The sequence below is a fragment of the Tribolium madens genome, unplaced genomic scaffold (assembly GCF_015345945.1).
Source record: "Tribolium madens isolate multiple individuals breed KSU strain unplaced genomic scaffold, Tmad_KSU_1.1 Scaffold_96;HRSCAF=242;Tcas5.2_LG5, whole genome shotgun sequence".
In the NCBI taxonomy this organism is placed as follows: Eukaryota; Metazoa; Arthropoda; class Insecta; order Coleoptera; family Tenebrionidae; genus Tribolium; species Tribolium madens.
The window spans coordinates 8,860,649-8,872,764 of NW_025401068.1; the positions used below are offsets into that span (position 1 = coordinate 8,860,649).

The following is a 12,116-nucleotide window of genomic DNA, read 5'->3' on the forward strand; positions in this document are numbered from 1 at the left end:
TTCTTTTATGATTTTTAGGCATGTTTAGACAAGATTTTACAAAATGAAAGCAGCTCTGATACAAAAACGAATCGAAACAAGCTAGAAAATAATATCAATTAAATTTTGTATTTTTTAGCTCGTATAAATAATATTTTCCATTTTTTTTTCGTTTTTATCTCAAAAGCGACCTAATATATATAGACCTAATACCTACCGTTTTTAGTCATGTTAAGTGGTAGGTCTGACATGGATTTGGCAGCAGAACTACTGCGTTAGATCTTGTGGAAAGACGAGAAGTTGCTGCCGCTGCTGTCAGTGCTGTCAAAACATTTACTAAAGTTAACCTAAAACATTAAGTACGTTGTTGTTATTACAATAATTAATTTAAATGTATATYACAGTAAGAAGGTAAAAATACAATATTGAATTTATTTTCACATGAAGAAATACATTATACCTTGTTTCAGGACATTTTTCATGTGATAACAATGGTCAGTATAAACAAATCTTTCCTTTATGGGATATGTTTTGCTTCTCTAACATGGATAATATCACTCTATTTGTATATAAATCTTACAAATAATGAGCCTACAACCACCCACACACCTTTWAAATTTGCAAAAACAGGCCATCCATTCAATAGTTTGGATCACGATTTTAAGGTTTCTAAATCTTACACACTGAGAAGAAAATTTTTTAATCAGGGCACTAACAGCAAACATTTAATAAAAAAACTGCAGCCCGTATACCCAAAATTGAGTAGTGAGGGTGGTAAAAATGGTAAGTGTTTAATCAAGTTTGTCAAAATGCCCTAAATTAATTTTTCAAGAACTAACCCAACTGGGTCTAGTTAAAAACGTCGATGATCAAAGAAAGAAAGACGAGGGTTACAAAAAACACGCTTATAATGTTTTGATAAGTGAGAGATTGAGTTATCACAGAGACATTCCAGATACAAGAAATGAGTTGTGTAGAAATATTTCATACTCTGCTGATTTACCAACTGCTTCTGTTATTATTTGTTTTTATAATGAGCATTATCATACTCTTTTGAGAACAATTCATTCTATTATTGATAGAACGCCAGCTTTGGTGTTAAGAGAAATTCTCTTGGTTGATGATTACAGTGATTTGAAACATTTACACGAAGATCTTTCAACATACATTGAGAAAAACTTTGATAACAGGGTTAAATTACTAAAAACTGAGAGAAGYGAAGGTCTAATTAGGGCAAGGTTGTTTGGAGCCAGGAGAAGTAAACAGGATGTAAGTCTGTAATTTATTTCAATTCCAAAATATATTTTTTCTATTTTAAGGTGATAATATTTTTAGACAGTCATATTGAAGTCAATGTTGGCTGGATTGAACCATTGTTGCAACGGATTAAGGATAATTACACCAATGTCGTAATGCCTGTTATAGACATAATTAACGCTGACACTTTTGCCTACACAGCTAGTCCTTTAGTCAGAGGAGGCTTTAACTGGGGGCTACATTTCAAATGGGAAAATTTACCTAAAGGTACCAATCTGGAATATTTGTTTTTCRAATCTCAACTAAATATTACAGGTACTTTATCTACAAAAATGGATTTTATCAAGCCAATTAAGTCACCAACAATGGCGGGAGGTTTGTTTGCAATGAATAGGAAATATTTTACTGATTTGGGTGAATATGACGCTGGAATGAATATATGGGGTGGCGAAAATTTAGAAATTTCATTTAGGGTTTGCCTTATTTAATAATATATGAAATAAAAATTAGTTGAAAATTTTAGATATGGATGTGTGGGGGGAGGCTTGAGCTGATTCCTTGCAGTAGAGTAGGGCATGTTTTTAGACAAAGGCGCCCATATGGGGCCCCCGACGGGCAAGATACAATGCTGCATAACTCGCTCAGAGTTGCAAATGTATGGATGGATGCTTACAAGGAATATTTCTTGAGTCATCGTCCTGATGCAAAAATGATTGATTTTGGCGACATTTCGTCAAGAATTGAGTTAAGAAAAGAACTTAAATGTCACGATTTTGACTGGTATTTGAAGAATGTGTACCCTGAGTTAGCTCTACCTACTGATAATGAAGAAAGATTAAAGAAAAAGTGGTCAGCTTTGGAAAGTGATAAATTCCAACCATGGCATTTACGAAAACGCAATTATGTCGATCAGTACCAAATTAGATTATCTAATAGTTCGTTATGTGTTCAAGCAGCTAAAGATATAAAGAGCAAAGGTAGTAATTTAGTTTTGAAGAAATGCATTAGAACGAAGAATCAAATGTGGTACCAGAGTGATAAAAATGAGCTAGTGTTGGGGCAATTGCTTTGCTTACAATCTGGGAAAAAACGCCCAATTTTATATAAGTGTCATGAAATGGGTGGTGACCAGGAGTGGAATCATAAAGGAGAGGTAAAAAATTGTTGATTATCCGATCGAGTTAAATAATTATGTTTTTTAGAACAAATCTGCAATATATAATATAGCAGCAGGCACTTGTCTAGGTGCAGAAGAACAAAAACTTGGGGCTTTTGTTACAATGAAGCTGTGTTCAGATACGAATTTAATTAGTTGGGATATTCTAAGGTGAACAAATTAAATTGAATATTTTTTAAGACTGATTTGTTAATTAAGGCTACAATTTTTACATAAGAATAACTTTTTACTGTTATATGTATATATTTTGATAAATATGTTTTGATATTATTTTTGCTGTTTATGCATAAAATTGTCAATGCTCTCTTGAATCGAACAAATTTCAATAAAATATGTTTTTAAAATAAGTGTGCATTTTGTTTTTATTTCAGTACTGTGTTCACTTCAAGAATGATTGCAAAATTTGTCGTTTGTTACTAGTTTTTTTTTTTATAAATGCACTGTTTTTTTACCCTCTTGTTTGTTTAAGAACACCTTAAAAGTGCAATCTTTTATCCTCTCTGAAGGAGGATAATTTTATCGCTTGAATTTGAATGTAGAGTAGGAATAGAAAACAACGTCACAGGTGATGTGCGCCGTGAACGAAATTACATTCAGAGATGGGCCACGTGTTTTATGTTCTCAATTCTTCTGTCAAATGTGTGTGTTACCATAGTTCTATTGCTTTTTTTCTTATTTTCTAAAAAATTTGCTGCTTTCTTCGGTCACTTATTGGAAGAGGGAAGCAAGGAATTTTTAATAAAAATAGAATTCTAATACATTTTTATTAAAAAAAAAACAGTATTGAAGATTCATGCAATATGTTTTTATTAAAGGCTCTCAATCATTACCGTTGAATTCTATTCTTATTACTTAATTATAAATTGCCAAATACCCACAGGGCGAGTCATGTATAATAAAAACCCTAACCGATTTTCAGACGCAACCCAAAATACATTCGCTTAGATAATTTTTGACTATTATACCTACAATCTGTTCAGTTTTTTTTTTGTACCGGGTGGGGCATCCGTTACGCCCAAAAAGAAAATCCCCACTTCTAATTAAATAAAATTGTTGAATTTTTTCACACTTACCTGGGCATTAGTAAGGTACATTCTCTAATGTTTTGGTAATTTTTCATTCACAAACAAAGCCAAAAAAATAAATAAAAAGTAATTTTCTCCCAAAAAGTTTGATTCTAATTTTTATACTGACCTACGCAGATTCACTTCCTACAATTGTTTACAAAATCAGAAAAAAAATAATTAGATTTTGAAATTAACGCAATTTTCCATCTTAACTTTGAAAATTATTTTTATTTATGACCTGCTACTTGTGCCATCGTAAATTTAGGTGACAATGGGGAACTGCAATTGGGGTGAGCTTCCAAGGTTTACAACAAAAAGACCCTTTAAAGTGGTCGGCTACCAGTAAATAATTCTTTTGTTAGCAAATATACCATTTTGTCATAAATCACGGGTCTGGTTTGTGTTTAAATAAAAAAAGCGATTATTTGGCTAACCAAGTCAAAATTTGAAATTGTGATATCAAAGTTTGATGCGCTGACAGGTACAGATTCATTTAGTGTAAAAACTTTATAGGTAAATTAACAGAAAGTATTCATAAAACACACAAAACTGTTACGGACTCATTTATTATACAAAAAAAATAGAAAAATTCTCAAATTATACCCTATCAATAATTAGTTAGGTATATGAATTGTATAGGTGTATAATGTTAGGTATATAATTTGAAGTCGCGATTTATCAAGTGCGCGTAATCGATGCCCCACCCGGTATATTGCACTTTTTAAGAAATGTTTTTTTTTGTATGGTGGTGTCAAATCCCAAGTTTACAACAGAAACAGAAGTGATTGTGACGGAATATTGATTGCAGATTACCTACAAATTATACTGTAGACCTCTGCAGCTTGTAGAAAAGTAGAAAACAGTTTTTCATACCTTATTGTTAATTTAAAAACTAGAAGGAATTTCTTGAAGAACGATCACATTTTTATAGTACCTTACACTGCACTAATTATATTTTTCGTAAAGTAATTACTTTATGCAAAAAACGCTTGATTTCATACTTTTTACTTACCGTGTATGTACTATAAAAGTCCCCGGTGCTCCGAGGTGAGCCTAATAGTGTTAGGTATAAATTAAGTTTCTCTCGATTTAAGTCCTAATAACTCAATAAAACTTAAACTTTGGGGTATAATATATAGCAGAAAAGTTTTTTATCGTTTGAATTAAGTATGTAAAAAAAACTAAAGATGACGAAGTAAACTTTTTATGCTTTATTTTATTTTTTTTAACAAAAATATGAAGGTTTCTTATAATAAATTAATAAAATAATAAGGAAACAAAAGTCTTATTCAAACGATGAGTTTTTAGAAACCGTTGAATTTTCAGCTGTTTTTTCCCACTCTCTTGTTCTTCTTATCTGTTCTGATCTTAGGCCGGAAACCGCGACCACGAATTGCTTTTAATTGATTTCCGATAAAAGGTTTCCGCGTTTAACATAATAGCGGTGAAGTGTTGACATCCACTCGGTATGTGAACGGCGCCACGTGTTCCCTTTTGCGCCACCCTGACACTCTTTCACATCTCATCACTTCAGTGTCACCCTCCTGAAAAACACTGAAACGTTTCAGTTACTGCCCTAACACCAAATAAGTTATCACTTTTTCGCACTAGTTAGCTCTCTAATTGTTCGCTTATTTCTTATTTGTGTCACGATTTCAAAAGCATCAAATACAGCTTGGTCTGAAAGTGACACTTTGTGGTATATGTTTGCTCATACTTGTATAGATTTTATTGGTACTGAAAGTTCTTTAGAGATACAGAGGGCACAAACTCGAGAACTCGAGGCGTTTGACGTGCCGAGATGGAGAGCTTTCGTTGRTCTTGTCCTTGGATGATCACTAGATACTGAAAATTTTTATTAATGACAATGATGTATAAGCTTAAAAAACTCATTAAGCTTGTAATTGTATAAGCCAAATCCGCCCTTAATATCCATGGCCGCCTGAATAATTCGTAAAGCTGTATTATAAAAGAGACAAGCTCTATAACTCAATAATGACAAATTACTACCATTAATAATAAAAGTTGAGCTTTTCCGAGCTTATCTATAAAATATATCGTAACTGTAGGTTCGCGTTATACGAAAGATGTAAAAAAAGCAATGTTTAGTGACAGGTCGAAAGGGTGAACAAAGCCAGGACACGACCAATCACGAGAAAGCTCTCTCATTACGAGCGCCAATGAAACATTTTCTACTCGACCCAGCCACCACTGATCGTCGGCCTTTTAACCCTCTGGAAACAGGGGGCGGGTTGTAAAGTTCAGGTTGTTTTGTGGTCGAAATTCTACTGCATGTGGCGGCTGAAAAGAAAATAGCTACTGTTGAAGTAGGCTCCAAAAGAGTCGGATGTGATTGTGTCAAGACACTCTTTCACTTTACGTCGAAATGTAAGTGATTTTTTATACGCTTTACTAACAAAAACACTAATTATTATTAATATGCATATCTACATATTAACTGTTTTAGTTAGACTTACTTATATTGTCTTCAATTCATTAAAATTTTTCAAAAACTAAAAAATAAAAAATATATCTTAATGTCTGTACATGTTTTTGTAAGAAATCAATATTCTCAGATATAAATGCTAAAAGTTACTTATTTTTTTTTTGTAATACACATAAGTATTAACAACATATTTTTGTGAAATAGGTAGGTACTCATAATTTATTTATAGGTAATATTTTTATTAATTTTTTCAACTTTTATTGGCCAACTTATAGTTATGAAGTTTTTTGTATGCATATGTTTTTTTTAACTTGTTCTTAAAGAAATTGGCATTAAAGAATATACAAAAATATGTAATTACATACATACCTATTTGAAAAAAGGTGCAGTGTAGGTAAGTTTTATCTTTAAAAATTTTGTAGTGTTATAAGTAAGTATACATTATATTTAGTTATTAATTATACTATTATTACAGCTAAATAAAGTTACATAACAAAGCAAAATTATTTAAACTAAATTAACAGTTTACAGTTTTTTTTTCTTGATGTCTTGGTAGGAAGTTGAAGTTGAAAATTTTCTTTCTAATTAGGTATCATATTTATAATTATCTTATTTTATACCTACATACGTATACCTATAACTAATTTCTACATTTATCTAGTACAAACTTTATTAAAAATTTCTACTTTACTTGTGATTTATGAAAATAAATTTCGCAACGTTTACTTTTGGTGGATGCACTGGTAAAGTGCAAAAATTGCACAGAGAAGTAGATAAATACATACATAAATGTAATTTTAAATTTTATTTATGTGTTTTTTTGTTTTTAAAGACATTAAAAAATAAAAAAATTTCATAGTAACGCAGAACATGTTTGTTTTTATTTATTATTTATTAGTTATAATTAATTAATAAATTAATTTTATTTAGGTAAGGTTGAGTCAATTTTAACAAATAGAAAATAATTGTTCAAGAATAAATTTCAACTAATTTTAGAACCTAATGTAGGTATAAGGTAGGTACCTATTGTTAGCGCGAATTTTATATGTATTACATTTGTAGCAATGATGAAACTATATTTTGCTTACAATAAATTTCAGAATCACATTTTAATTTTAGCTTTTTAAATACTCTTACTATTAAGGAAATTTTATTTGGACTAGTCACTACCTGTAGTTTTGTCTCGATTTAAAAAAATTAGAATAGATATATACCTACGACAAGAATAATCTACAAAAACTAAAATCTTATTCACGCTAGCCTTTGACTTGAACGACAAAAATAATTACCTATAAACCAACACAAATAAAAATGTTCCAGAACGATAGAGTAAGACAAAAAACAATGCACGGCAATAAAATGTTTATAGGTAAAGTCGTAAAAAAATGATTGACATATTGAATTATTATTAATTATGTTTATAGTAATAATAATATTTTTTATAATAATTTATTTGATATCTTTACTCAGGGGCTATATTACGTACTACCTAACTGTTATGTAAGGAACCAAAAAATAACAAATAAATTATATTTAATTTAATTTTGCATAAAGTTAAAGTCGTCGTTAATTTGTACTTTTCTGTCTTTAGTTCATAGGTACGTTTCTGTTGTTTATATTTATCTGTTCTTAAACATTGCATGCAATTCGTATTTTTGTAACGAAAAATCTATTCTCGTCATTATGTATACATTTTTGGGTTCAAAATTTTTTTTGGTCGTTATAAACATCTTTCTTGTCGTTAGTTTAACCTTTTCTGTCAAGCCGATAAATCCCATCTTTTATTTTTTTGAGATTTTAGGTTTTTTATACTACAAAAAATGTACATTTGTCTCAAAATTCCAACGACTCATTTATACACCACGTGGCATTCAATTTCACTGGCAAAGTCGCAACTGTGTTTTTTAGGTGAAATAGGTTATAACCATTTTGATTTCTATATAAAAAAAGAATCTGTATAACAATTTGACCCTATTGACAAATTTAGTGTCAAAATACTCCATTATTTCATACAGAAAAACATTATGAAAAGTGCCAAAATGTCTATTAAAATGGCACTACGGCGACGTAATACTTTTTGTGTTTYTTTCAGCAATTTAAAACGGTTTCAAATGTTTTAGGTAAATATACGTATGTATGTTAAGTTGCTCTAATTGTTATTGTACTTACAAAGGCGTTACAAATAACCTTATGCATCACCCCAATCGCAACAGCTGGCAAAAAAATGCATACCTATGAAGATGAGTAGTATTTTTTCTACCCCTGAGATCATGCACAAAATTATAAATTTAAATTTGTCTAATTTGTTATGAATGAAATCAATCAATAGCTTTAAAGTGACAGCATAAAAAAATAATTACTTTAAGATGACTCTCACTTTTTTATTTCACTCTTCCTTTACTTTAAATTTACATTTAATACAAACAAGTTATTGCAATTTTTTTAATATTAGCAAATTATAAACACATCAAAGGCCACATATGGTCTACTCTTAACATTTTCCACCCAGTTTCAAATCATGCACACGTCGTATATTAAATTCTCGTTAAAAGTTAACTTCCTCTTGTAGCTTTTTTCCGGCGACGATCGAGTTGATAAATGATTTCCAGTTTAGATATAAAACCATGTATTAAGCTCATATCAAAATATTCACACCATGTAATTAAGTCCCCTTGCATTCATATGTTACCGATTGGTAAATGACAACTTATGTTAGGACAATTGTCTCTTTCTGGCCCGAATATTGGTAAATAAATTTCTCTCTATTGCACTGATTCATAGACTTTTGGGGCTGAACGGTTCGTGCCAATCTGGCATACAGTAACATATTGTCTAATTTGTAGTTGCATTATGTAATTAGTGGTCCATAATAAACCGGGGGTCGTGCCACGAGAATGTACAGGTGTTAAAGCAAGTTCAACCCTTCGTACCTGCAGCATATTTACGTATATACGACTACTTCAAATCATTACAAATTTATTTGGGCCTTATTATTAAATAATCACTTGCGTATCAGAATATTAAATTTCAGATGGACATTTTCAGTACAAAAATATTTAAAAAATGTTTTTGGTGGTAGGTGAATGTGTTTGTTTTTAAATCAGATATGACTTGAACAGGTATAAGCAGATGTCATTTTTCTCACATCAAGAATTTAACATGATGGTAGAGCAGTATATAAGATCGACGGTAACTGGCCACTGCAAGTGGAATAATGGCGGCCCGACCCATTAAAAATAAGCTTATGGAAGAAGACAATCAAATATTTATGTGGTCTGACCACCGCCATTATGTGAATATTAAAATAGATTTCCATAAGCGACGTTCAATACCTGTAGAACATTTTATTTCTTTAATAATATATTATAAATATTAATTAATAAGTTATATCCTTCATTACTATTTAAAATGTTAACGTGTAATTTTTCGTATAAAAAAACGTGCTGGAGCACCCGTGATTTTTCACATACATAAAGTTTTTCTTATTAAATTTGTGTTTCTCAAGTAATTATCATCCTAAATTTTAAAAGCTTTTTCGTACAAACCTAACAGAAAATAAGTTTTTTCAACTAAATTTCAGACAGAAATGTGGCAATAACCTCTTTTGTTAAAATTACACAGTGTGTCCTGGCGGATAGGCGCAACAACTCTTGTAACAGATAAAAAAAAATCGATTTGAATTTTAATTTTTTGAGTTCAGTCTTGCTTAAAAATATATTTGTAATATAATTTTAGTTTTGAAAAATCAAGTATGCTTTCAAAAATTTCAAAAAACCTATTTTTTAGAGTATATGTGTTTAATACGACAAAAAGTTATTAAAAAAGTTGTTTGGAATCAACATTTAGGTCTCTATACCAAATTTCTACTCTTACTTAATCTCTACACTAAAATAAGTTTTTGAAAATTTCTAAGGCATAGGTACTTACTTGATTTTTTAAAATTAAAATTATGTTAGAAAAATAGTCTTTATTCAATTCTCTATGTTAAAATTTAATTTTATCTACTCTTTTCTTCATGTTAAAATGAAATTTTATCCTCTAGATGATAAAAAACACATCCATTGTTGCTTATCTGCGGTTGTTAGTTGCTAACAATCTTTGATATTAGATTTCATTGTTGAATTTTACTTTGACATTCATAAATATCGACCAAATTGACTACAAAATTAGTGAGGATTGAATAAAATTTTATATTGTACACGACGCTAAAATTTTCATTATCTTTTCGAGCATATTAGCAAATTGCTCTCAATTCAATTTTATCGTCTTGTATAATAAATAACTATTAACRAAYCAAGGCTGAAAATCTCAAAAAATAAAAATTTACATTGAGAATTTTTTTCTTTTACAAAAGWTGTTTCACCTATACACATTTGCAGTTTTTTTTAAATCTTGTGACTTGGCGCACTTTGCATCTATACACCTTAAATGTATAACGATTATTTTAAATAAGTTTACTAAAATTTGTGTGTTATGCTAAAACTTATTTTAGTTTTCTTAAAAGTATTCTGTAAAATTTAATTGATAAATGAATTTTTTATATTTTTTATACCTACTCATAGATACGTGAATAGGATATAATAATTYGGAATTAGATGTAAAATATTTAGGTAATGATTAGTCATTGTCACTAATTGTTACTTTATTAAAGACGTTTTTAACTTTTTTACTTTAATTGAATTTATAAGAAAAGTCAATTACTAGTAGGTAGGTATGTACTAGTAAATAGAACAAATCATTACAGTTTTCAAATAAAAATGTATTATATATTTATTATATAATGTATTATATATTTATTATATTATATATTAATTATATTTATTTACTTACATACTTAAAAAATATGTATTAAATACATAATACAGTGGATATTTTGAAAACAAATATTTTTTATGTAATTTTCTGAACACAGCAGAATATTAAAAGCATCCAATACTGGGTTATACAGTGGCCGGCAAAATTATGGAATATAACTTATTAAAACTGAAAATATTTTGTTTTAGCGAAAATGGTCAAATAGGTCAAATTTCTTTTTAAAAAATACACTATTTTCAACTTGATTAAAAATTTTTCATTTTGGTTTTTAAGGAGTGACGTTATCGACATCTTTTTAAATGGAAACTCCTAATTTTTTTAGCCAATTCGATAGATCTTTTTATTGTTGAAATGACAACACCAAAATATTAAATATGACAGTAAAACAATCAGTGTCAACAAAAAACAAACATATAATTTTAAATCAAGTTGAGAATTTTATATTCTTTAAAATGAAAATTGACCTGTTCGAGCAGTTTAGTCAAAATAAAATAATTTCAGTTTTAATAAATAAGATTATTACATAATTTTGCCGTTCAATGTATGTGTATAATACATACAGGGTGCTGAATTTTAGATGTCCGAATAGGGAAGCTCCGAAACTAAGAAGTTTAGCCAAAAACGAGTGATACATTCTGAGGCMCATTTTTTGAGAAAATAATATTAGTTAAAACCGCATCCTGCTATCGTCTTTGGTTTTCGAGTTATAGTCAAAAGTTGGRATTTTAGCAAAATCTAAAAAAATCATATCTTCGTTTTTATAGAAGATACGGTTTTGAAATAAAGACATTATACAGGACCTTTTTACGTAGAATTTAATAATGTTGTTTATAATTTTTTTCAGTTATTTGTTTAGCCGTAATTAGATAAACATGTATTTTTTAAATGTGAATCATAGATGGCTATGACATTTTTAAAAAGGTTGTTTTTTTTCTTACCTAAAAAATATATACAGGGTGTTCGGTCCAAGTCGCGTCGGCTGATAACACCTAAACTTACTTCTTTTTTTCAAAAAATAAATATTTAATTAATAATATTCATTCTTGGCTTTCTTAATAAATGTATTAATTTTTTTTAGTACATCCGGTGTTGCCGGAAATGCTACCAAATTTAGTTTTTCAAATGGAACACCTATGTTTTTTTTCCCCCAAACAATAATAATTGACATGAAAAATACTGTAAACCACTATTTATTACATTTACACATAAACAATTAAGTTTAGGTGTTATCGGCCGGGGCGACTTGGACCGAACACCCTGTATTTGTAACAGAATATTATACAGAATAGCAAAAAAATGTCTTTAATTTTAAATTGCAGTTGACCATGAAAAAATGTTATATCTTCAACTAAAAGGATTTAAACTATATTATTTA

At 29.3% G+C, this 12,116-nt stretch overlaps 1 protein-coding gene across 1 annotated transcript; it reads left to right on the forward strand.

The window, feature by feature from the left end:
• The first annotated feature begins 252 nt into the window (after positions 1-252).
• LOC123012845 (polypeptide N-acetylgalactosaminyltransferase 35A-like) lies at positions 253-2,754 on the forward strand. The gene is made up of 7 exons (XM_044411020.1): positions 253-390; positions 450-762; positions 812-1,248; positions 1,299-1,503; positions 1,552-1,709; positions 1,760-2,389; positions 2,439-2,754. Exons 2-7 carry the CDS (start codon positions 471-473, stop codon positions 2,565-2,567), a joined length of 1,851 nt encoding a protein of 616 aa, XP_044266955.1. The 5' UTR covers positions 253-390; positions 450-470; the 3' UTR covers positions 2,568-2,754.
• Positions 2,755-12,116: the final 9,362 nt, after the last annotated feature.